This window comes from Chaetomium globosum, genomic scaffold (genome assembly GCF_000143365.1).
Source record: "Chaetomium globosum CBS 148.51 scaffold_3 genomic scaffold, whole genome shotgun sequence".
Classification (NCBI taxonomy): Eukaryota; Fungi; Ascomycota; class Sordariomycetes; order Sordariales; family Chaetomiaceae; genus Chaetomium; species Chaetomium globosum.
In genome coordinates, this window is record NT_165978.1 from 3,776,666 (window position 1) to 3,801,456 (window position 24,791).

Consider the following 24,791-nt stretch of genomic DNA (forward strand, 5'->3'; position numbering starts at 1 on the left):
ACATTCCGGGGTTTTAAGTGCCTTGTATGTGGACTAAACATCCATGCTGATCTTGTATGTACAGGAGTCCGCCGCCGCCCTGACCTCGGGCGGAACGATGGGTGCTGCACCGTTTTGTGGAAGACCATCAAATTCACCTTCTGCATCCGCTTCATTGAGATATGCTGGGAAAGTTGCGGCTCGAGTGAGGAGGGGGGGAGCGCCCGCCGGGGTGCAGAAACAGGCCGTGACAGGAGCCGAAGCTACAGGGCCCTGGAAGACGAGGAGGAGTTGCATGGCTCGCCCTATATTTCCTCGGCTTCAATTTATTATCATTTTCATAACGCCCCAGGGGAGGTGACACAGCCCATACCTTTAAGAAGTACGAGGGAGCTTTCTCGACGTAACATGGCACGAAACCACCCCGAAAGCGTGGATACATCGGCGCCAGCTAGAACCTGGTCAGGTTCGACATTGAATCCGTCTGACGCGGCGTTACCGGAGCGTCCACCGCATGCACGACTCCCACGTACCATGTTGGAGGCTTCGACTCTCCGGGACGCATGAGGTTGTGAGGTCTGCACATGAGCCCGAGTCTAGACTCGCCAGGGCTGTCTTCGGGGTAAGCTTAGGCGGGTGCTCGCGCGAGATGGTATTTGCAGTTTGGAGTTCCATACGGAATTGAGTTTTGTTGTCACCATCGTTGTGTGGGAGAGGAGGCCAGTCTTGATTCCCCTACCACATAACCCACTGAGTCTCGGCTCTATCGCACCAACCCTCAGAACACCCCAAGCGGGTACGCCGTGTGTATGTTAGCCACGTTCGGCGTAAGAGACGGCACGCTCTCGTATGCCTTGGGCTCTACGGTCCCGTTGACAAACGGCGGCATCTTCCTCACCGGGGCAAGCTCATTGATGTGACTCGCAATATTGAGCAACAAACCTTCGCTCCACGGCCGGCCGAGGATCTCCATGCCAATCGGGACACCAACTGGAGCATGCTCTGAGGGGGCAGAAAATCCCACAGGTACACAAACGACAGGGTGTCCGGTCAGGGCGGCCAAGATGCCGTTCCGCCCACTCTGAGACGGCGAGCCGATCTTAACGACAAGGTTCTTTTGTTCGGGGTAGATGATCGCGTCCAGATTGTTTGCCGTGAATGTGGTTTCGAGGGCGCGCGTTAAATCCTGGATGCGGTTCAGGGTTTCAAGGTAGGGAGCGTCGCGGGTTGATGAATACGACGCTTTCTTGATGAAGTGGTGCTGGGCCGGGATGACTAGGAAGTTGGTGGTGCCAGTGCCAGTATCAGTGTTGTATAGCTCATCAAAGCTCGTCGGGCGGAGGACTTCATGGCCTCTGGAGACCTGGTTGGCAGTTGTTGGCGTGAGGTAAGCGTTAAGCAAGTCCTTGAACTCAAACGCCTGCACGTCCAGTTTTGCGATGGCTAGCGTGTCATAGATGGGGTCCGTAATGTTGATGATTTCAACACCAGTTTCGGTAAGCTTGGACACCATGCTCGCCATGATGTTGTTGACGGGCATTGTCTCGATCGATGTGGTGTGGTCAAAGAAGCCGTCCAGCAGACCAAGGCGCAACCCTGACAGATTGCCACGGTACAGAGACGCAGAGTAATCTTGAGGTGGGACTTGCCTCGGAGCCAAGGCAGTGACGTTGTCCCGAGGATCAAAGCCGACACTTGCCATGACAGACAGTGCCACGGCAAGATCGCTGGGATTGCGCGCCATTGCCCCTACCGTGTCCTGAGTGGAGCTGACCGGAATGACACCAGCCCTCGAGATCAAGCCTCTTGTGGGGCGGAAGCTGAACAACGAGTTCGCGCTTGCCGGGCTGCGGAGGGAGTTGACCGTGTCAGTGCCGGTTGCTAAGACAGCAAAGCTGGCGGCGACTGCAGCACCGCTCCCACCGCTGCTTCCTCCCGGAGTCCGAGTGAGGTCATATGGGTTGACGGTCTGACCACCGAGTGAGGACACAGTCAAGCCTTCGAAAGCCATCTCATGCAGGTTGGTCTTGCCGAGTACGACTGCCCCAGCATCAACCAGGGCCCTGACACTTGGTGCATCTGCCTGAGGTTTGTTGTGGGCCAACCCCCGACACCCGCCTGTGGTGCTCATCCCAACTGCATCAAAGTTGTCCTTGAGAAGGACTGTGACACAAAAAAGGGCGCCTGTAACATTTCCTGCTGCAAGCCTCTGGTCAAGATGATCGGCAATTGAGAGGGCAAGTGGATTCAGTGAAATGACAGCATTGATGCTGGGGTTGAGCTCCTCTATGCGGGCAATGAAGGAGGAGACAATGTTTCGGCATGTTGCGCTGTGGGTGAAGAGAGCATCATGCACGCTGGTGATGGTGGCTTCTCGGACATCAAAGATATGGCTGAGTGCCCAGGCTGCTGTTGACAACCAGACGAGGACCAGGGCGCAGCAGAGCAGAGGCTGCATTATGTTGAGGGAGATGGACAAGTGGTGCTTCATTCGGCCAGAGGAAGAAAACACTTTGTGGTTGTTTCTTGTGCTGTTCCCTATGAATGGTGGCTCTCAATACCATGCGGCAGTTTCAGAACATTGCCGGGCTTGGTGCTTGTTGTACCTGCAATGAGCAACTTGTTAAAAGGGGCAGTAGAGCGGATCGGTTTCACATACAATTTGCGATGCCCGGTTAACAGAGAAGTGTGGCAGTTACTTTGCGAGGGCACAGGTGCTGGCATCTCTAGTTCCAGGGTCCAGGCGGTATTGGCCCTGTGAAAGAGCGGATGAAAGGGCAGAGCTTGAACCAGGAGATAGAAAGAGGGCGCGGTGAAGCAACTTCACAACGTGCAAACATTGCAGAACCCGGAAACTAGATATATTCGCTATAGGATTGCCTGACAAGGTCTGCACGGACCATATCGCACGGTTAATGACATGCTGCATGCTGTGCAGGCTATCGGGGTGTTGTGTGCCCGAGTGCTTGTGTCCCTGGATCTTCATACTGCCAGACATGCCGAGTTGTTGAGTTTGAGCCTTCATCCTGTGCCTGTGGCTTGTTAATTGAATTGTCAGCAGGCAGACTCTCTGTTATTCTGTTCTTTGTTTTGATTTCTCAAGGGAATGGCTGGTTGGGAAGGGTCACAAGGTGATGGTGCAGTGGTGTTGGGGGAAAGGGGTGAAAAATGAGAGCAAAGGGAATAGGGGAGCGAGGAACAAGCTCAAGGTAGAGAGAAATAAACTCTTCCAATCCAACACAAGAAGATAAAAATAAACAAAGTTACTTCTGTCTAAAGTTTGTCAGAGAAGGAAAAAGAAAAAAAAAAGTGAAGATGTGAGAAAAGTGTTCAGGTTATGTCCACAATAATGATAGGACCAGGCAACTAGACTGAGCGTGTCGGCCGCATTTCTAAAGCAAGAGCAAGAGCAGAAAACTCACCTTCGACATCTTAATCATCCTTCAATTCTTAGGTCTTGCGCGGTCTGAATCAGGTCCCGCATGAGCCCTTCGACAGTCCCCAATCCGGTTGCATCTCCAACATCTCCGCCCTCTTGGTCTTCTGGGCTGTCCCCTGACCTGGGTGTCGCCAGGGAAGAAGAACCCAAGTAGCCTGCATTTACAGAAGAATCGTTCCTCGACCAAAACTTATCCCCAGCAACGCCATCTTCCACAACCCCGCAATCCCGCACTCTCCTTGCACCACCAACACCACCAACACCATCATCACCACGAATGGCATCAACATCAACTCTTCTTGATCTGTGACGCTGCTGCTTACTTTCCTTTTCCAAATTACAGTTGCCCAACCGTGTGGGCGTGAACACCCCACCTCTATCGTAATAACTCGGACCTAGCCCTGATGTGCCACTCATCTGCCCAGAACTCCGACTTTGAGACCGAGCCAAGGCACTGGCACCAGAACCAGTACCAGAACTAACCTCGGGATGGTGGTAACCCAACCGCGCACCACCCGCATTTCCCGCAGACAGGGAAGTCGACGTCGACGCCAACTGGCACGAGACCCGTTCGAGGAGCGACGCGACCTTTCTCATACAGTGCGCGTTGGTCTGCTCTAGGGTGTCAATGCGGGCGAGCAGGCCTTCCATCTCGAGGTCGTGGACTCGAATGAGGCTGGTGGTGTAGCGGTAGATGAGGTTGACATCGATGTTGCTGTCTTGTTCCTGTTTGCTTGCGCTTGCGCTTCCGCTTCCGCGTCCGATTTCGCTGTTTCTTTGCTCTTTTCTGCTTTCGTGCCGGCGTGATAAGCGGGGGGAGGTGGGATTAGAAGAGATATTGGTGTGTGATGTGAGGATGCCCGAGTCGGCGGTGTTGGTGAAGTACGGCGTGTTCGTGCCAGGCTCTTCGTTCCAAGATTGGGCAAGGGGCAATGAGGCATGGGAGTCATCCCTGTCGATATCTGGGGCTCGGATGATTAGATGATATCGCTAGTGTGAGCCTTTGGGGTTCTTGTTGGTACCTGAACGGAGAGGCACCTGGTGGGGAGATGATGGTTCCATGTCGGCCACGGCCAGGACGCGAGCTATGTGGGGGGTTTGAGAGGTGTTTGGCAGCGTACGAGATTGATAAAGGGCTCCCGTGGGAGGTGTAGGAACTGACCAGTTGGGTTCAGGCATGCTTGATGTGTGGGATGAACTTGCGTTATATGGCGCCGAAAGTCGCCTTGCGAACTGCCCTCACCAGTACTAACTCCCTTTCCCTTTCGCGTGTCTCGGCCGTAGATGGCTGTGCGCGATTGCGCAGGGTCCGGGGCCGAGTTTTTGCCGGTACCTGTCTCCTCGGCTGGGGTGTTCTGGTAGCCTGGGGGCGCGGGCGAAGGAATGTGGACTGTTACCGCATCAGAAGATATAAGCTCGCTAGTGGTAGTGAAGAAGCTCTCCGACGAAGAACTCTTGCGAACATGTTGGCGGCCTGTCGAGCATCCGGCACTTGCCAGCACCCCTTCTTGAGTGGAACGATCTTGATTGAGCGGTTGGCCTGGGGATTGCCTTTGCTCAGACCATGGATTCGTTAGATATGTATCGGTAGAAGCCGAGCGTTGGAGTCTTTCCGGCTCCCACGCGGATGTAACACCCACGCCGCGAGGGCGGGTTAGATCATCTGGGCCGGTAGGATTCCAGGGCGGGAGACGCAGGTTGTTGTCCGTGATGTAGGGCGTCTCGCTGCGACGTTGCTTCTCAGGGTGCTGGAATCGACCCTCCCTTCCGTCTCCCTGATCAAGCTCGCCGCGCGATCTAGCCGTAGGATTGACTGGCCTTCGGACAGCGGGCTGCAAATATGCAAACTCGGCGGGGATGCATATTGCGACGTAACGATGGCCCTTAGTAGTCGTACCCTCCACCGCCGAGTCCGGCAACCTGATGTTGCCTCTTTGTGGCTTGGATTTTATTTTTGATTCGTGTTTCCTGCGAAATGGCCACAAGAAAAACCGACTATCTCTCTTCTTAGGCCCTTCCTCGGCCATGTCGAGCACGTCAGGCAGGTCAGTTGTGGGCTGGTAGTTTCCTAGCGGCAGTGACCTTTGGCGGAAATGACCGATCAGCTCTTTCACCATACCTCCCTCGCTTGCTTTCTTTCTGCCATGACTCAAACTGTTTGCTTGGGACATGTCGTTGACGAGGCTGTGTGAGCCAGGCAAGCCACGGGACGGCTTGAGGATTGCGCGTTGTTCTTCCATGGGAGTTGAATTGAGGGTGGTCATGATTGTTCAGTTGAGTTGAGTTGGGTCGTTGTTTGCTATGCTAAAGTACAGTGTCCAGTTTGTGTAATGTACAGTTTGTGTAATATGGTAGTATGGTAGTATGGTAGTATGGTAGTATGGTACAGTATGGTAGTATGGTAGTATGGTAGTATGGTAGTATGGTAGTATGGTAGTATGGTAGTATGGTATGGTGCGAATGTTCCGATATGTGCTCGGGATGAAAAGGGGGTTTTAAAAGGAGAAATACAGACCGTAACAGGCACCCACACTTAGGCCCTGTTCTTTTTGAAGGGGGGGGGGGGGGCTGAAAACACTGAATCGAAGCCCCTACATTGCCAGTACGCTTTAGGGGGTCATTGCGCAACATGATCCGATCTTTGGGAATGTTGTCATTTCGAAATGCCCTGGTATCCTTGACATGTATGAGACAGAACGCGAGGAATCGGGAGGGGTAAAGGTCAGCTGATGACTCTCTTGATTCAGTGTTATCAGAACAACCCTCCCCAGACATGGAAGGGTGACGGAGCAGCGGAGAGAATCGGACGAGTGAGCTGTCAGGAATTCGTTCTAGGTCGTCATATCAGTGGCATCGCTGGTGGACTCGGGCTGTTCTCACGTTTGGGCTCAATTCCCTTTCAGACCTAACTGCCTAACTGAAGTTTGTCGGCCAAACCGTTGTAGGTAGTTTTTGAAAAGATACCTAGTTATACGAATATGGGAATATGGAAGACCACTTAGCAAATGACGTTGAGAGAAGAGAACAACCCCCCCCCACCCCCGCTAAAAAAGGACAAGAAAATGGGATAAAAAACAAGAGCTGGCTTGCATCATTCGAGACATCGGAGAATTTCGGCCAATAAAAATCATCTTGCGGTCAATGGACTAAACCCAACGGGGCAGCGTCTAGCAGATCTATGCAGAGGTACCGACACCACCAGTGCTCACACACAGACAAGCCGTGTAACGAACCACGCGACAGACAGGGGAGGCATATGCAGGGGATGATTCGCCTCTGGTGTAACAGCGATGGGAATGGTGCAGCGGTGGAAAGGAGAGCACAATATCTTGCGCAATGGGTATCCTGCACAACGAGGTCTATGGCGCATGGGCCCTGCTTCGAGACTCCTGATAAGGGACCTCGTACTGACTGGTTGATCCTAGTTTGAGGTTGAGATAGGTCCCTTCGTCATGATTCATTCACCCATCATCAGGGAAAGAGGAAGTCCCACAAGTCCCCGGCAGTGTCGCAGACCTCCGTCTTACTAGCACTTCTCCTAGGCAAGGCAGATGGAGCGGGCAGCCGACTGTTTAACCACCATCATGTGGCCGAGGTGAGCATGGGACAGCTACCCGACAGGCCTTAAGCTGCCCGGCAGAGACCTGAAGTCTAGTGTAGGTATGCCAAGTTGGCCACCCCAGGCTGCTCTTTGCGGCCTCGGTCAGTCCTCAGATCACTGCGGGCACTGGCTTAATTTTCGCCACACCAACCTAGGTAGGTGGGTGGCGAAGGGAAAGACGAGAAGGAAAAGGAAAGAAAGCACCCGAGGGTGGTGACTGAAACAGACCCACCCCCGCCTGCTAGGTATTCCAGCGACCGAGCCCCCCAGCCCCCAGAAAACTCCGATGCTCAGCCTGAGTTTAGTCAGGCCGGCTATACCTTAGCCGTCTATCGTTCCTGTTCCCCGGGGGGAAGTGAAATTACCTAGTCTGCATGGCCGTCACGTGAACCCCGCGCCCTGTATCTAGGTTTCTATCCCCCACCATGCATCATCCTGGGGCGAGTAACTATGCACTAAGAAAAGAGGAACCGGAGAGGCAAAAGACAAGAACAAAAAAGAACAAGAAGAGGATGGTCTTTTGCGCCATTAACGCTTGCCCGGCTTCCGTCTAATAAACGGGTCCGCAGCCGGTTTCTTGGGCATCGTCACCGGTCCCTAAACATCGTTCGAGTTAGACAATGTGCCCATGTGGGGATATCACACCCAAGTAGATTCTCGCTCACCTTTGGCGCATTGGGAGCTCCATTGGGCCTAGTTCCACCAGGCGGCCGGATGTGTGGTTGTTGAGCCGGCTGGGATGGTTGGGCAGGCGCACGCGACGGAGGAATCAAACCCAGCACTTCCATCGCCGAGGGATCAGTTGGCGGTTTTGCTTGTTTGTGCTTACCGGGACCTGTTGGGGCCTTCACGGGGCCTCGGTCTGAGCCGGGGTGCGCCTGGATGGGCTATTATCATTAGCTAAGGGTGGCCTGAGCGAGCGCTGGTATTGTCACGGACCTTCTTTGTGCCGGCGCGGCCGTCCTCGTCATCCCGCGGCCGCTTTTTCCCTGCGGCGCCAGCGGTGGACTGAATGACGGGCGCGTTTCCACCCCTGGGTAGCATCGATGTAATCTCCCCTTTCCCATTGAGACCACCGATGCCTGAACCATGGCACGGGAGCGTCGGAGCAGCTGGGACTGCATCCTGGTTATGCGTTCTTGTTGCAGCGGACCATTGTTGGGGAGGTTCGGGCGCATCGGTCATGGCAACGTCGTTTTTCAACTCCATGGGGCCGAGGGGCTGAGATAACTCAGAGGACGACGCAGTAGGCAACGGCAGGGGCACTTGTCGGCCCGGTCGGTCGAGCAGGGTCATGACATTGCCACTTGTGTAGCGATCGCGCTCCTTCGCGTCCTCGATGAGTTTGCCCCAGAACTCGCCCTGCACCAGCGCGCGAGAATCACCCAGGATCCATAGCGAGGACCTGGCGCGGGTCAGGCCGACGTTCATACGACGGATATCCGTCATGAAACCGATACCGCCGGTTGGGCTAGCTCGGACACAAGAGAAGATGATGATCTCGCACTCACGGCCCTGGAAGGCGTCCGTGGTGTTGAATTCGATCTCCTCGGCGATCCCGTCGCCATACTTCTCGGCGAACCGCTGTCGCAGCCGAAACAGCTGAGCCTTGTACGGAGTGATGATGCCGATCTTGCCCTTTAGCTCGACATTGCCGTAGTCAGTGCGGAATCGATGGTAGAGCTGCATGGCAACCTTCAGCTCTTCGTCATTGACTAGTGACTGGTTTCTCGGCCCCCGCGACTGGGAGCCCTTGACGTCAAAGAACCGATAGGGGCCAAGAAGTTCGCTCTGGTGCCACGGCTGCATACGAAGCTGTCCCATATCCGCACCGTCTTGGAGCAAGCCTTCGTAAAATTCCTTGCTAGGGAATTTGCTGATCTCCGGGTGCATACGGTATTGCATATCGAGCAGATGAACGTCCTTAGCATGGTTCTTCTGCATCCGCACAAACAAACTCTGGTCGTAGCCGTACCGAGCAGCAGATTGTGAGAGCACTGTGGGGGGTAGTTGCTTGGGATCTCCGACGAGAATGCATTTGGAACAGCCGTACTTCAAGGGGATGAGAGCGCTCAGCTCCACGCACTGCGCAGCCTCATCGATGATGACCGTTTCAAACTCGACATTGAGATTTTTGAACATCTCGTGGCCGCTGCCGCTCAACGTGGCGCAGAGAACCTGGGCTTTGTCGAGGATATCTTGCTGGATTTGCCGACGCTTGATCTCGACCTCACGCGCGAACGTGTTTCCGTTGCTCTTGTTGGCGTCGATCTTGGCGCCAACGTGAGCCTGGCGGTGCTTTAGATCATCAAACTCCCGTTGCAGCTTCATAATGAACGTGCGGTCACCACTTGCCCGGGCGGCCTCGAGCTGAGGCCGCAGCTCAGTGATCTTCTCCTTAAGCATACCGGCCTCCTGATGTAGTTTTTCGCGATCACTCGGGCCGCTATTATTCATTGCGCTATCCATCCGGGCTTTGACCAATTCATCAAGCGTCACATCTTTGACGGCAGCGTTAATGGCGTCGGTACGACCCAGGCGTATAACCTCGATTTTGTGGGACGCTCCATTCATCGTCTTGACACCAGCCTTCAACCGCAGTACCAGTTCGTCTACAGCCGCGTTGCTGGGCGCGCAGACTAGCAACTTCTTGGAAGGCGCCTGGTTAATGGAGGCGGCACCGGGCCTCACGACGGGGACTGCACCGCTGGACGACTTCAGGACTCCCGTTAAGAGGCAGCCGACCATGGCGACAATGGTTTTTGTTTTACCAGTCCCTGGTGGGCCCTGAACCAAGGTAAAGCCATCGTTCTCCTTAGCATTCAGGATAGCACGAGCTTGGCCGGGGTTGAGTTGGTAATTCTCCATGACCCCCTTAACCGCTTCATTGCCGAACGTTAGCATCGGGGACGGCTGCGCCTTCAGCACCTCGTCCATTAAGTCATAATATTGCAGACTCTCCAACGCCGCATATTCACGTTCAATGGTCGTCATGTTGGTGATTTTGACGACATTAAACTCGGAGCCAGGAAGGAGTGCCGGGAGAATCTGGTTGCCTCTGGCATTGAGGCGGTAGACGACTTCGACGGTGTCCTTTTTATAACTGGTTTTCCAGATACGAGAAAGGCAATGCAACTCCGTCGGCTGATTGAGCGGATCTTCCCCTCTTGAGACAAGGACGATGTCTCCCTCAGATAGACCCCGGTCTTTGCTGATTTGGGCGGGAACTGAGGCGGTAACTTCCATAAACTTATCGACCGTCATGCGGTTAAGAACCTTGATACCGAAAGGCTTGGACGTGGCCTCGTCTTTGGACGTGACAAACGATCGCCAGGCCTCATTGATGAGGAGAGGGAAGAAGGTCTGCTTGTAGCTGTGGGGATCCGAATAGTCGTCCGAAACGCGATCGCACCTGTAGCCGTTGGGGGGGTCGTTGCCTTCGTGGAAAATATCCCACTCCAGAATTGCCTGGTGGAGAACATCCATGGGGGGGATCAAGCGCGCTCGCATATCCTTTGCTGACCGCTGGAGCTTGACCTTCTTTACGGGGCCCCGTTTCTCGGCCAGCATGAGCAACCGGCGGCGCTCAGTGTCAGTGAGGTTCTTGTTCCCCGCTTTCGCTTTTAATGCTATCCGTTCGTCTTCAGAGTCATCTTCCTCTTCCGAGGACGAGCCAACCATGATCTCATCCTTGACGACCGGCGCATGATCCTTGCCCCGGACACCGGCGATGCCTTGGAGGCCAGAACCTTCGCCAGGGACGGTCTTGGGCGGCGCTCGCAAGGCTTTCGCTTTCGCAATTGCCTCGGCATCTCTCCTCGCCTTTTCGGCCTTTTCCCGGGCCCTGGCTTCTTTGATCGATGATTGATTTGCGAGGACGGCTTTTTGATCCAGCTTGGTTGGCTGTTTGGGCTTTGGGCCCTCCTCTTTCAATTTAGCGAGCAGCGCAGACCCGCGTTTCTCGAAGTTAGGGGTGATCTCGGCAAACCGACCTTTGGTGGAAGTGCTCGGAACACCCCTGGAGAAGTCAATCTTGCTCTGCTTCATGGCCCGCTCCTTTTCTTTGGCCTCCCTCTCGCCAGGTTTAGGCCCCATAAACTGTTCCTCGATCACGGCATCTTCCCCAAGGGCCTTGAGCAACTCAATTCGCTGCTCATCGGTCAAGTTGGTCTTCTGAGCGTAGTCTAGTCTTCCACCGGCGAGCTTCCTCCGCCGGAGCATGTTGTGGAGGTGCACAACAGCCTTGTTGGGCAAGACCATGTCGTTCTGTTTTAGTCTTGCCAGAAGCTTCTTGATCACCTCAATGATGCCCGCGATGAGATACTTGTCTCTCAGCTGCAGCATGTCGGCAAGAGAGAACGAATACCTCCTGGGGGGTTCCAGGACGGCTTTCAAAGCCTTCGTCGTCGCATCCCCGTTAGCCTGACCGCCGTCGTCGCCGCTATGCTGGCTCAGAGCCGAGGCCATGACTCCGTCCTGGGCGAACAGCTTGTTGCCCAGCTCCATGACGTCTCGGCAGAAGTCCTCCATGATCTTCTTGTCAACCCTTTCGTGCCATACCCTCATCATAACGAATGAGTGATCAACGACCTGCCACGCACACTCCCACCACCGCTGGACAGCAGCGTGTTCTTCCGAGGTGAGGGTTTTGCGCCTCAGCTGGCCCGAAGAAGGGTCGCAAAGGCCGTTTAGAACGAACTCGCTGCACTTGAGGATTGGCAGCATATGACTCCAGGGGCTAGTTGTGCCATTCTTCGCAGTGACGCTATGCACTGCTTCCGAGAACGCATTCAGGAAGGGGGTGAAATAGTCCTCCAACATCTTGCCCACCGCCTCAGAGGGCAGGCCCTCGCTAGTGATAGCCTTGAGCAGTTCGAAGCCAGCCTCCCGAATAGCATCTTCGCCGTGAATCAATGACGATATGATGGGGTGGATGGTCGGGCTCTGACGCTCCGAGCAAAACTTGACGAGGTCCTCTTGCTTGAAATCGGAAAGCCGGCCGAGCATCCGCCCTATTGCTGTCGTTTGCTGCTGATACCTTGTATTAAACTTTTGTTGCTCCGGCTTAAGTTGCTCCTTGCGCTTAGGCATGAACCGCTCAATGCTTCGAAGCCGCAGTGTAGCCATCAGCATGGCCTTCGCTAGCTCAGCGTGTCCAAGCTGCCCATACCATAGCATCTCGAGGAAGGATTCCCACAGCACCCCAGAGTCCCGATTCACAGCATCCTGTACTGGTATCCCAGTAGTCAACGCTTTCCACTCAATCTCCGTCGCCCTGGCATCCAATGCTAGGGCGGAGTGGATAATGCCCATTGCCGCCTGAGAAATGCCGACGTTGAAGGTGTCTCCGGGTTTGAGACCAGCGGCGGTGATAATCACATCACTGTACTGAATGACGCGGTTGAGCAGCTGGTTCACCATGATGAGCGCAGTGCCCGTGTCAAACGGGGCTTCTTGATGAAGATAGCCATCAAGCGACTCCCTGAGAGTAACCAAACCCGCAAGGGTGCAGGTCGCTTGGGCGGCCCGGTCCGCGGCCGGATCCCGACGAAATGTGTCGAAGAGATGCCGCAGCAATGATTCGCACACGTCCGATCGCTGTATTGTGGGCAAGGACCGTATGAATGCCCCCATCCAAGCCGCCAGGGCCGGTAGTTGATTGTCCCCTTCAGTAACCATCATGTCTGGTGCCAGTGACTTGTTCAGAAAGCGGCGGAATGCGGGGCTCTTGAAAATCTCCTCGACGAGTTGGCTGGGGGTGACTTGGTCAAACGCGGACCAGAACGCGCTTGAGGACTTTTCCATGAGCCCCCGAAGACCCTTCAAAACCACGGCCAGGGCTTCGTCGGAATCAGTGGCCAGGTGCTCCAAGGCAAGAAAGTAGACGCTCGGCGATACCTCCATCGCCCTGAGAGAGTTGATAATCTGCTTCTCGCTCAGAGACCAGAGGATGAGGGAAAACCCATGCCAAAACCTGCAAATTTTGTCCGGCGTCGGCATTCCTCTGGACAGAGACACTCGCAGGATCGCGCTGCTCAAATGAGGGCAGATAGCCCAGTCCCATTCCTGATCCGTGATAGACCCAAGCGCCCGTTTCTCCCAAGCACACTCGGCAAACTTTTGTTTATAAGGGGTAGAAGGTTCGTCGAAGAGAAAGTGGGTCATGGTGGGTATGAGACCTCCTTGCATCCGCAGCGGCCGTTTTTGCTGCGTGTTCTCGAAGACGTAGGTGAAGGCTTCTTTATTCCCAGGGCCGGCGAGATATTCGGTACTGCAGAGGGCCTCAAAAAGAGCGATGACAGCCGACATGTCGTGCTCAACTAGCTTGGCCGTCGTCATGGGTCCCTTCGCCTCGAGAATTGACCTCGCGTTCTGGAGGCCCTTGTCGATACGTAGTTGGTCAAACTCGGCGAGCTTGATCCGCATGTAATCGATCATTTCCGGTGCGAGGTGCCTACGTACCACAACGGGAGATATCAGTCCGAGTAACAGTGCAGCAGGGGGAGGGGGATGTGCTTACAAGCCGCTGAGGTATGGCTGACGGGTTCGATGCCAGTTTCTCACGCACGAGTCGCACCGCGTGAGACAGGCATCGACAGCCTGTGTCCAATTGTCCAGCCATTCGCCGGCAACCTCCCTGCCGAGGCCCATTAGGATGCTGAGATCATAGGTATTCTGAAACCTGCTCTCGTATTCTTCGATTCGGCCTTGCTTTTCTTCGGCTGAAAGCCCGCCTTCGTCAGGAACATTGGGCTCGTCGTAGTTCGCGAAATCTTCTTCGTCGATCTTGGGGCAGCATAGATGCGCATCTGGTGGGCGGTCCTCAAACACACGATGCCACGCAAGAGCAGCCTGCAGAAGAGCATTCGGCTCCATGGCGGCTACGAGTGAAGAACGGAATCGGCTGGTCGCTGCGACTGGGGTTAAGCGAGGAATACACGATCGAAACTTGGGAAAGAGATAGGTTCCCGTTCGACGACCTAGTGTAGTTCTAGCTAGGTCTCAGTGTTCGAAAACCTTGCGGAATGGGCCGAGGACTGGCAGAAGTGTCGCGAAAGGGAGATTGGAAGAATAGGATCGTCTGGGGGACGATCACCCGATGTGAAAGAGCGTGGCCAACACACAAAAGAGGAAGGCACAGGGTTACTCATTGATGCCGGGTGTTATTGCAAAGAAATGCCCGCCAACAAGAGGGTTTTAGGTGTTGGTGTGGCTCAGCAAAGAGCATGTTGCTTCGGGGGTTAAAGAGGTGGGCAGATGCACCTTTTTGGTCGGCAGGCAATCGCGAAGGTGGTTGCACGCCAATGCAGCGCGTTAATTCTTTGTGGGGCCAGCAGGTGGGGCGGCTGGCGGCAATGTAGTGTAAACCCTTGCAGCAGCAGCAGTTTACCTTAGCGGGAAATAGTGGGGCCGAATGAGGCTTGCAAAGGGAGTGGGGACCTTGCACAGGCCGAAATTGACTTGTGTATGGAAAGTCGAAAGTCCCTTACCAGAAAAAAGAGCCTTGTAGGCCAAAAGTAACTACTTGTCACGGTTATGGCCGCATGCAGCCGGCCGGCGGGGTACGCTGGCAATACTCCGAACCAATCATTAAGAGGAAGCACGTAGCCAATAAATAGGCAAGCACCGAGGTGCTCAGGGTGCTCAGGGCCAAGACCCGTGAGCATCAAGAGCACTCTTTGCTCAGGATGCTCAGGGCCAAGACCCATGAGCAACCTGAGCAAAGAAAGTCAGTCAGTATATAGTCACTCGTCCTGGAGAGCCCTGGGGGTTCTCCAGTTAGCAATCACAGCTACAGTTCGCTACAAGCTCGAGAGCCTACTGTTGAGACAAGCCTTTGTTGTGCACCCTTTGGCTGCACCGAACCTAAGCACCCTTGAGAGATTACCTTCGACCAAAGCTGAACCCTAATAGGACAGGGTCCTGAAGTAGGTACGTCACAGTTGCTTGGCATTAACTCGGGGGTACCTTGAATGAAGTACACAGGTACCCTATTGTCGTCATTGTCAATTCGTCATGGAAACTTCAATTTTAACCCCTTAAAAATCTGGCAACCACATAAACTATCTAGGTAGGTAGTTAAACGTGGAATTCGCTGAAGCCATTTGAATTTGCTGGAGCTAGATGCCCTGTCACAAATTGAACGAGATATTCTGCCAAGTTCTGTTAACCCCCGAGCTTCCAGCAACACCAGGTTGGAACTCGAAGATTCTAGCTCTCGAGCCGCTTCCTCGCCCCCGCAGATCAATCATCAAACCAGCCAGAGATTCCCCATGAAATAGAGCCAAACCTCATCCGTCTCTTTCTGGTATGTATGTCTGTATCTTGAGGCAAGATATAGCACCGCGAATAAAGCTTTACTCCTCCTCTTCCGTCCATGCACTCTCGGTTTCCGAATCTTCCGACTCGGAGCTCGTCTCCTCCTTCACATTTTTCGCCTTCTTTACCTCCCTCGGCTTGGACCCAGCTTCATCTTTGCTTCGGACCAACAAATGCTCGAGTGGGCAGTCTGGCGCCTCGTTCCAGTCCTTGGTACCCGGTTTAGTCGCTTTCTTGCACTTGAAGCACGTCTGGCCGTGGCGAATGAACAACTGGTGTAGTCCATACTTGAGATGGTCAGGCACCATGAAGTCCCCGTGCCGAAAGCAGTTGTCGGGATCGGCCTTGTCGGGAACCCAACCCAGCCAGCGGCAGAACTTGTGGACGTGTGTGTCCACAGCAAAGCAGGGCTTCTGCAAGCAGAACAATGTGACGCAGGCCGCTGTCTTGATTCCAATGCCTGGGTAGCTCAGGAATTTAGCCATAGCCTCATCTTTGCTCATGGCACGCATGTGGTCGAGCGAGAGAAGGTGAAGTGCTGTCTTTCCTGCCTCAGCCACTGCTTGGGTTTGGCCTGCTTCTGTCTCGGGGCGTTGCATCTTGGCTCGCTGGACATTCTCCTCATGAACCATGTCGAGGATACGCTTGATATGTTGGCTCCTATTGGGGCCATTGCCAGCGACTTTGATGACTTGTGTGAGCTCAGCATGCGTGGACAGCCTGACTTTCTCCCAATTAATGCTCCCAGCGCTAGTGCCCACTTGGCCGCGGCCATAATATCTGACCAGGTTCTGGATGGCTGTGTTTGCGAGCTCCATGAGGGTGTTTCCGCTGATCAAGGTTCTCAGCAGTGCATCAAGGACGCAAGGAACCTCACCACACCCGGCAACCTCGAGAGAAGCCAGGGGCATTTCCTTGGGCTGCGTCACCTTGTCATGCATCTCCGTCAAGATCCGATGCACTTCCTCGCAAGCTTCAGGCGTAGGAACCCGGCGGTATGGATAAGGCGAGAACCCCGGTGTCAACCCATATGGGTTGTCTTTGCCTCTTTTGACAATGCGCCTGAAGTTGGGATCCAGCACTTGGCTGGCATCGATGACAATCTTGGCTGAGTCAGACTTGGCAACAATGTTGTCCTTGATAGTGATGCCCTTGATAATCAGAACCTTTGGTGTGGGCTGGTCCAGGGCTTTTTTCTCCTCGGCTTTTATCAGCGCAAGTTCCGATGCTGCCTTGTTAGCAACTGGAGCATCGTCCGGCTTATCAGCCCTCAGAGTAGTCCGCACACGTTTGTTCGGCCGGTCGTCTTCCTGCTTGATGGAGGCATCGTCGGGCTTCTCCAATTTCACCGTTGTGGCCTGGGCTTTAGTAACTCGAAGGGATAGGCGGGTTTGTCTAGACTGCTTAAGTGCCTCCTTTTTAGTGCCGATTTTAGGCTGCGAAGTCACGACAGCGCTATTTTGAGCGGGAACATTTTGAGCGGAAACCTTTGGGCCAGAGGTCGCGTCGGCAAGCTCTGACTCCGACACTGGCAATGTGTCTTCAGCGTTCTCAGTGCCCGAAGCATCTGCGCCAGTAACTCTGACACCCATCCCATGAGGCAAAGCCCAACCACCTCTGAGGGGCTGTGACTGCTTCTTCACGCCACGTTTGCGCTTTGTGCTAACTCTGGCGGTTTTGCCAGACGCTTTTGAGTCAGCCATCATTTCTGGGCTGGCGGTTCTCTCTGGTGCTTGTGCTGCCTCGGTCTGTACGCCTGAGATGACAACCGCATCGCTAACTGTGGCAGCAGCAGCAGCATGTTTTGTGGCTGCCCGTGTCTGCATTGTAGGCTGTAATTTAAGCCGTGAATGGGATGAGGGTCTTGAATGAATTGGTCAACTAGGGGGGATTAGCATGATTCAAGCGTGGCTTTCTTAGAAGCTAGAGTGGGTAGTTGAGTGATGGGTAGGTATATAGACGTTGGGCTTGCTCAACAAGCACTACCTTAGGTAGCGCTCAGAGTACCCTGTCAAGCAGTCCCCAAGTAGAGAGAGGATGAACTGTTGCCAGTTTGAAGAACAGGGTGATTAAGGTCACACAATAGGCTTCCATACTTCTTGATGCTGCTTGAAGTAGCTGAGTGCTCCCTGAAAGCTCCTTGGTGTGGGCGACCGATGTAGGTAGGTTCTGAAGTCTATCAGAACAGGTCGGTGATGGAAATGCCAGGTGTTGCTACAGAGCTTGTTACAGCCGGGTTAGTGATAAATCCATATAGTGACAAAGTAGAAAGCTTGAAAGAACTGACTCTAGGTTTCCCGCTGAGCACGAGGCAAATGTGCTGTTGAACTCGCCGTCGAGATGTTTCAGGAAGGATTCGGCCTCCTCCTAAGGCCTCGTGGATGGATGTGGAAAGGTGGCAGAAAAAAAAGTCGAACCACAGCAATAAAGGGTTAAATCAAGGGCTTCGTCCCAAGTAAGCCCTTGAAGAACTGAACCAAGGTTGGTCAAGCAGGGCAAAATGAACGGAACAAAACCAAAATCGGGGAGTAAAAGCACATACGAAACTCCCAAGGAAGGCACGATCATGACAGGCCCGCCCATGACTTTGCAACATTGGCCATCATCTGCCCTGCCTTTGAGCCCGATACTTTCCCAGTTTATCAGCGAAACACACAGGGCAGTTTGGGAGACTGACATACTTGCTATCTACGTACCCAAAAGATGTCTCGCTGTCTTTTTTACCTTCCCGAAGCCAATATGTTCAGGCGGCGTGTAGGTCACGTGGCCATCAGGAGCAAGGCCGTTCCTTCCCCTTTCTAACATTGCGCATATACGGAGACGAGGTCCGTCATATAGATAGACTCAGCAAGAAACAAACAAGGACACTGGTTATACTCAAATGGCTGAGGTCTGTAACGGGTTGTATTTCTGAACTAAGCGATATGTATGTAGGAGTACATGTGATTACCCAGGCAGGCAACCAAACACCAAACGCAGCAACCCAAGACGTGCAGCCACTCTCAAACAGTACAATTCGGCACATAGACTAGCCAGTATTCGATGTGCTGACACGGACACAGTTTGTATGGTAAAAGTAAAAAGCTAAACGAAAGCCACAAAAGGTTAGCCCAGACCGAGAAACCATGTGCTTCTTGAAAAAGTCTGAAGGGTATGGAAAACATCAGAATAATTCTTCTCCTCAGAGACGAGTCTCAGCAGTCAAGGTTTTGTCGAATTTTAAAGTCATCATTAAATCAGAAATATAATACAAGCGTAAATGTTCTTACCTATTCAATGAATTCACAACACCTGGCCGTGCTACCAAACAAGGAGGTTAACTGGATTTCGAAGAAATGAAGAGAAAGAATGAACTGGTTGAGTTGGATGGAAAAAAAGCTGTTGGGGATGTGGACCCATCTCATCCCCAAGCCCGGGCAATTGGACAGCTCGGAACGGAGCAAGCTTCTCCGGGTTGGATGTGGAGGAGCCCTAACCCTCGTTGTCGTTACAACCAATCTCCGAGGCTTTGTTGATGCAAGATCTTAATACCCCTGAAACCCCTTTCCAGCAACCGGACACCTTTTTTTGTTGCTTGCTCAATAGAGCACAGTTATCGAACAATGTGTTTTTATTGTCCTTTCCACTTATAATTCTTAAACAACAGCTCATGACCTTTTAGAAATGCTGCAAATCCCGCACTATCCCAATGCAATGTCATTCTTCGACAATGTTTCGCTTCTAAGACTTATTATGGCGGACTATCACAAGTGAGAATATGCCTTTTCAGCTAGTTTCTTTGTATTGTTACTGTCTTTGGGGTATCGTTATTGATCACTGATGTGTCTCTTTGGGGCCTTTTTATTACCGGACCAGGTGATAACATCACGGAAGCTTGAGTAGTTGGGTTTCTCGGTGCTCTCTTCATCATCAATGCTGCCTCCTTAATCTCAAAATTCTGGTTGGAATACTACCATCACTTATTGTGCCTTCCTGCCTCTGTGGCCTTGCCCAAACATGATATTGTCGGGGCAGCGGCTTCTACCATTGTGATTTCTCCAAGATTTGCTTCTCGCATACTCCTCAAAACCCGCACAGCCATCCCTAACTAACCGTTGGGCTTCTAACTTTTCTCAAAGAAAACCCTCAAGAAAGAACCTCACCGTTCGGAACTCCTCAGCCACCCCAAACTTCTCGCCAGATTAGTCGTCGAATTTACCTTCCCACCCTTTGGCTCCTGCTGGGCTTTTACATATTCGCTGGTACTGTGGCATCATACTTCTTCACTCCCTCAGTTATTGTCGAGTTTCAAGTCATTTGACTCTTTCCCTTCTCAATCCTCACACGCCCTCTGCCGTGCGATATTCACTAGCATCGTGTTTCGCGCATTCCGTGTGCAATCTAGAGCGTCAACGCTCAAGCAACTCAAATATGGGTATGAGATCGCCCAGTTCAGCTGGCCTGGTAACACTTTCTAACTCAATCTAGCTTCCCACTCACGAAGAATACCTCTAAACGATCGGCGTACCTCGCTCGGAGCCCAACACAACCCCCTTGTCATTGACGATGATGACAACCTCGGAGAAATTGCCCATCGGGCTCGGAGAATTGAGGAAGAAGCCCAGACTGGTCGGCGACTTGCCGAATGGGTAGCATCTCACGTCCACCAAACAAGTAGCAGCAGACCCGGGAGCAGCAGCCCACCTGGAGACGACTACCAAGAGCTCCAAATGGAACATGCTTTAGAGGAAGACATTTCCCGATTTGTTGACTTAACTGGCGACGACTCTCGCGCTCAGAGAAGACCCGCAGTGGCTCCGAGGCAGAGCAAACGAGAAATCCCAAACTACCATTTGCCAGATGGGGCTCAGATCCGACCAGGGATGACAGTGGAACTCAAAGACCCGGTAGGAGCGTTCCAGATTGAGTTCCTTAGGATTTCCAGCATTGCCAGGCTTGGATCGGGCCCCGAAGCAGTGATACGGGGATTGGGATTTACCCGTACTCGGCAGCTGGATGGGATGTTGCTCCCCAAGCTCAACGAGGTGGCAATGATTGCCGAGATTCGCGGTTCTAGCGGAAGGCAGTGGAAGGAGGCCATGGTCGAGGTAAAATCGACCGACATCCAACGCGTGAGAATTCTCCGAATCACGAGTGCGCCCTTCCCAGAGCACCGATTTGGGGACGTCGAATACGCCACCAAGGGAAGACGATGGGTGGAGCAAAACTCGGTCCTCGTTTGCAGATACCGGTACGATGTCTGCTACCACGACGGCAACGACAAACCGCACGAATGGGCCCTGCAGAGGATTTGTGAGGAAGATGCGGATCCGGATTTCAAAATGTCTAACGCCAATAACCTGAATCGATGGCGTGGTGGCAAGGTTCTGGGAGGATCATATAACCCCCGCGGATCAAGCCATCCGGTGCTAGACCTGGAATCAGGCTCATCGGGCCACGTCCGTCCCACAAATCTCTCTCCCGGTCAACGCTATACGGCGGGCGATGTGTTTTCTGGCGCAGGAGGGGCCTCACGAGGCATCGAGCGCGCAGGGGTTCAATTGCTCTTTGCAGTAGACCACTGGGCGCCAGCTGTGGAGTCCTTGAAGAGCAACTTCCGTGAAAGCCGAATCTACGATATGGATGTCGCGAGTTTCATCACCTCGAGCGATACCCATTGGCGAGTCGACATTTTGCACCTCTCGCCGCCATGTCAATTCTGGTCGCCAGCACACACTGTGGCAGGGAAAAACGACGCACACAACATCGCCGTCTTGTTCTCGGCTACACACCTGGTGGAAAACCACAAACCGAGGGTATTTACCGTTGAGCAGACGTTCGGAATCCTGAGTCCCAAGTTTAAAGAATTCTTTAATACCTTTCTTCACGGCTTCACCAAACTCGGGTACTCGGTCAGATGGAAGATCGTGCCACTTGCCAGTTACGGCGTACCACAGTTGCGAAAGCGACTAATCATGATCGGCTCAGCCCCCGGGGAACGGCTCCCCCCCCTCCCGCCCCCAACCCACAACAAGGACGGTACTTGTGGGTTGAAGCCCTGGGCAACTCCAAAATCAGTACTGTCCTCAATCTCGCCAACCCTCATTCATAAACTCCACGAACCCCATCTCAGCAAAAGGTTCGACCCGCCAAAGGTGCCTTGGGATGCAACAAAGCTTGCAAAAACCATCACCACAAACGGTGGTCAGAACTACCACTGGGATGGTGAGCGGGATTTCACCCTTCTCGAGTATGCAGTGCTCCAGGGCTTCCCGACCTGGCACAAGTTTGAGGGGGCTTATATAAAGAAGCAAATCGGCAACGCCTTCGCCCCTTCCGTTGTAAAAGTCTTGTACGACCACCTTGTCGATTGGTTGTTGGTTCAAGACGGGTTCGACCCTTCCGTCCGTCGCAACCCTTTCGCCGGGGTACCCAGCGATGTCTCTCCTGAGAGGTACATCTGTCTTGATGACAGTAACAATACGCACAACACCAGCAACCCCTCCGCCCATAGACTAAGCGATGTCGTCCAGCAGTTGAACCAAGCCGCCAAGGATGAGAACCGGGACTACGACATGATGGATTTGGACGAGCTTTCGGACACGGAGACGTTGCGCGGCGATGAGGAGGGTGGGCAGGACACTGCGATGGGAACTAAACTAGCCATTGATTTGACAATGGAGGGGTGGGGTCGGGGAACAGCAGTTGACCCGTTTGTGCTAGCGGATTAAGTGAGGGAGAAATGTGGCGACGATGGCTATAATTGCCGTGGGCTAGGGGCTCCGGTGAAGGGTTCTGGTACCGCCACCGGGGCGGCGTTGTGGATCAATGCTTGAGTAGAAGCCCGAGGGTGTGTGTTAGGAATATCTCATAAGATTTTGTGTGAATCGTGGAGGACGTTATCATAACCCATCTAGATAGGTATCGCCGTTGATGTTATGTTGGGCATGGAGGCCGGGGAGTAATTTTCTGCATTAGGACTTTCTCTCTAGAACTCCTAGACCGCTTCCTTTGTCCTCTGTCCACTTCCGCTCTGCCTAAAATGCTAATATCGACAAGATACACTGCCCCAAATATCAGGGGAAACGTAAAAGGCTCGGCGGGAAGCGTTGTAAAAAATACGGCAGGAATGGGGCATCGGTCACGACGGAGAGCAAATGGCAGTGGCTGGTGTCATCACTGGTATCCTTTTCCAGATGCAACTACTATCATCAATATATTATCTATGTAACGCAACAATTGAGCTACGATATTTCCAAGAGAAACCATACCTTGTCAAACAAACTGAAGTCTATCAAACTTGAGATCAAGTGGTATCCTGGCACGCCTGCTAACTCCATTTAGTCGCAAAACAAAAAACAAAGGCACGAATAGACCGCCGCCAACACTATTGCCAGCTATGCTATTTTCCTTGAACAGGTCCGAGTGTTTCGGCAGAAACCAATGGTACTGACCGTCGTACCAGCCGATATAAACCGCAACGCCATACATGCTAATCCTAGAGATATGAAAAAAAGGCAGAAAGTAGAGAAGACGGTTGGTAGATGCCGTTGAAACGAACCTCACTCCTCCTCGCTCACTGAACTATCGCTCTCATGGCCACCTTCGGCCTGCTCAAACTCTCTCATCAGCGCTGCCTCGAGATCCCCAATGTCCTGCTCCAAAGCATCGTCGCCGTCCTCGTCTTCGTCCTCATCCCCATCATCGAACGTGTACCGGTCCGGTTCGACGGCGGCGGGCATCTCCAACTGGAAAAGGCCTGGCGGGGCTCGCCGGTCGGCGCGACGGTTCTTCCTCGTCCTCTTCCTCGTACTCGTCCCCTGCGTATCCTTCCTCCTCAGGCAACCCGGCGTCATACCCGCCCGCCATAGTGGTATCAAAATCGTCGTCGTCCGACTCCCTCTCGTTGGCGAACTCGGAAAACCGCCTCGTCACAGAAGGGAAAGTCGGAATGTATTGGCTGGGGGCGCGGAACGCGGCTGGGTTGCCCTCGGGGTACTCGACCGTTAGGCCACCGTCGTCGTCATCATCGTCTTCTTCCGACTCGACCGGGGACAGAGCAGGGCGCTTGGGTTTCTTTTCTTGTCCTGGCTGAGATGCCGATGGCTGCTTCTTAGGATTGGCAGCCGCCGCGCTGAGATCGGGAAGTGTCAGTTCCAGCGTCTTATTCTTTTCCGGTTGACCGCTCGCTTTCGATTTTGGCGTGTCTCCGGCGGCGAGGTTCCTCCCGCCCTTGGATTTCGTGGGAGCGGCCTTGGCCGTGTTCGGCCGGCTGTTGCTAGCCTTCTCTGCGACTTTCCCTCTTGGCTTCCTGGTTGAGTCGGCGGTCTTGACTTCGAGCTGAGGAAACTGTTGGCGCAGGCTTTCGGCGTTGTTGTCGGTCGGCATGCGGGTAATGTTCATGTGGAAGGTCGAGTCAACTCGGTGCAATACAAAGGCTTTGCGAGCAGGGTCGAAAATTAGGACGTAGTTGCCATCGTCGGTGGTACGGACACCATTGTATTGGTACTTGTCTCCTTGGTCGTCGAACCCGATGTTGTAAGAGTCGTCCTTGGCGGATTTCTTGAGGCGCGCTGTGTTGGGCGCGGTATCAGATGAGAGTGTTGGTCGGTGGTTGTCTACGAGGGAGCGGAAAGTCAGCGCTTGCTAGGGAGTGCGAAAAGAAGCCCTCGGAGCGATGGTCGGCGAGGCGGAACTCACATCTTATTCCTGTGTAGGTCTCCTTGGATGGCTTGCCCAGCAAGGCGTCGCTGAGAATAACAGGATATTGACCGGCCTTGGTCGGATCCAGAACTCCTGGAGCTGCCATTCTTTCGAGGAACCTCGTTGCGTCGTTGGGATGTTGCAGCGCTCTGAGCGAGAAGTCGAGGCGGATGTTGGAGAGACAGGGAATTGAACCAGTCTGGTGACGGGAGTCTGGGCAGGCAACCGAAAGTGGGCCAGGGATCGACCAAAGGAACCCCCGAAGACTGGCACTTGACGGGTGATGTTACGTAAGTTTCTTGGCTCAACGCCTTGTGGATCTCAAGAACTGGCTAGCAAGGATCAGCACAATGGATCGATGGGGCGCCTTTTCCCCGGATCTCCAAGCGCGCTTGGCAGGTGCAAGCTAGCATTGCAAGGGCTGTTTCCAACAACAAAGAAGTTGAAAGCGGAAGCATGGAATCCAAGAAGAAAAGAGGTAGGTACCTACCTCATCGAGGGACTGTGAAAGTGCTTTGGAATGACTTCGCAGTCTCGGCGGGTGGCTTGTAATTTACCGACTTGTTACCTAGGTAGTCAGTTTATTTAATTATTTAACTAATAACTAACTAGCATCCATTGTTAGTTATGCCATTTTTGTCTGAACTTCCAACAAAGCTCGTTCCACTGGGCAACTCAGAACCCGACATGGATGTGCAATCATGGCCATTGCCAGCGCTTTCCCGCAACTGGCTTGTGTTGCGTAATTACATAGATAATTTAATGGCCATC

At 53.4% G+C, this 24,791-nt stretch overlaps 7 protein-coding genes across 7 annotated transcripts; 2 read left to right on the top strand and 5 right to left on the bottom strand.

The window, feature by feature from the left end:
• Nucleotides 1-757: 757 nt before the first annotated feature.
• On the bottom strand, nt 758-2,437 carry CHGG_06513 (uncharacterized protein; the record flags this gene model as incomplete). Its single annotated transcript, XM_001222607.1, has 1 exon — nt 758-2,437. One exon carries the CDS (start codon nt 2,435-2,437, stop codon nt 758-760), a length of 1,680 nt encoding a protein of 559 aa, XP_001222608.1.
• A 978-nt stretch (nt 2,438-3,415) lies between these two features.
• Nucleotides 3,416-5,682, bottom strand: CHGG_06514 (uncharacterized protein; the record flags this gene model as incomplete). Its single annotated transcript, XM_001222608.1, has 2 exons — nt 3,416-4,380; nt 4,581-5,682. The coding sequence occupies 2 exons, from the start codon at nt 5,680-5,682 to the stop codon at nt 3,416-3,418; spliced, it is 2,067 nt and encodes a 688-aa protein (XP_001222609.1).
• A 1,865-nt stretch (nt 5,683-7,547) lies between these two features.
• CHGG_06515 (uncharacterized protein) lies at nt 7,548-13,895 on the bottom strand (the record flags this gene model as incomplete). The annotated part of the gene is made up of 4 exons (XM_001222609.1): nt 7,548-7,616; nt 7,685-7,906; nt 7,959-13,473; nt 13,540-13,895. 4 exons carry the CDS (start codon nt 13,893-13,895, stop codon nt 7,548-7,550), a joined length of 6,162 nt encoding a protein of 2,053 aa, XP_001222610.1.
• Nucleotides 13,896-15,376: 1,481 nt separating this feature from the next.
• Nucleotides 15,377-17,139, bottom strand: CHGG_06516 (uncharacterized protein; the record flags this gene model as incomplete). Its single annotated transcript, XM_001222610.1, has 2 exons — nt 15,377-17,006; nt 17,120-17,139. 2 exons carry the CDS (start codon nt 17,137-17,139, stop codon nt 15,377-15,379), a joined length of 1,650 nt encoding a protein of 549 aa, XP_001222611.1.
• A 400-nt stretch (nt 17,140-17,539) lies between these two features.
• CHGG_06517 (uncharacterized protein) lies at nt 17,540-17,709 on the top strand (the record flags this gene model as incomplete). Its single annotated transcript, XM_001222611.1, has 2 exons — nt 17,540-17,574; nt 17,631-17,709. 2 exons carry the CDS (start codon nt 17,540-17,542, stop codon nt 17,707-17,709), a joined length of 114 nt encoding a protein of 37 aa, XP_001222612.1.
• Nucleotides 17,710-19,748: 2,039 nt separating this feature from the next.
• Nucleotides 19,749-22,048, top strand: CHGG_06518 (uncharacterized protein; the record flags this gene model as incomplete). The annotated part of the gene is made up of 2 exons (XM_001222612.1): nt 19,749-19,752; nt 19,806-22,048. 2 exons carry the CDS (start codon nt 19,749-19,751, stop codon nt 22,046-22,048), a joined length of 2,247 nt encoding a protein of 748 aa, XP_001222613.1.
• A 970-nt stretch (nt 22,049-23,018) lies between these two features.
• CHGG_06519 (uncharacterized protein) lies at nt 23,019-24,126 on the bottom strand (the record flags this gene model as incomplete). The annotated part of the gene is made up of 2 exons (XM_001222613.1): nt 23,019-23,935; nt 24,018-24,126. 2 exons carry the CDS (start codon nt 24,124-24,126, stop codon nt 23,019-23,021), a joined length of 1,026 nt encoding a protein of 341 aa, XP_001222614.1.
• Between the last annotated feature and the right edge of the window lie 665 nt (nt 24,127-24,791).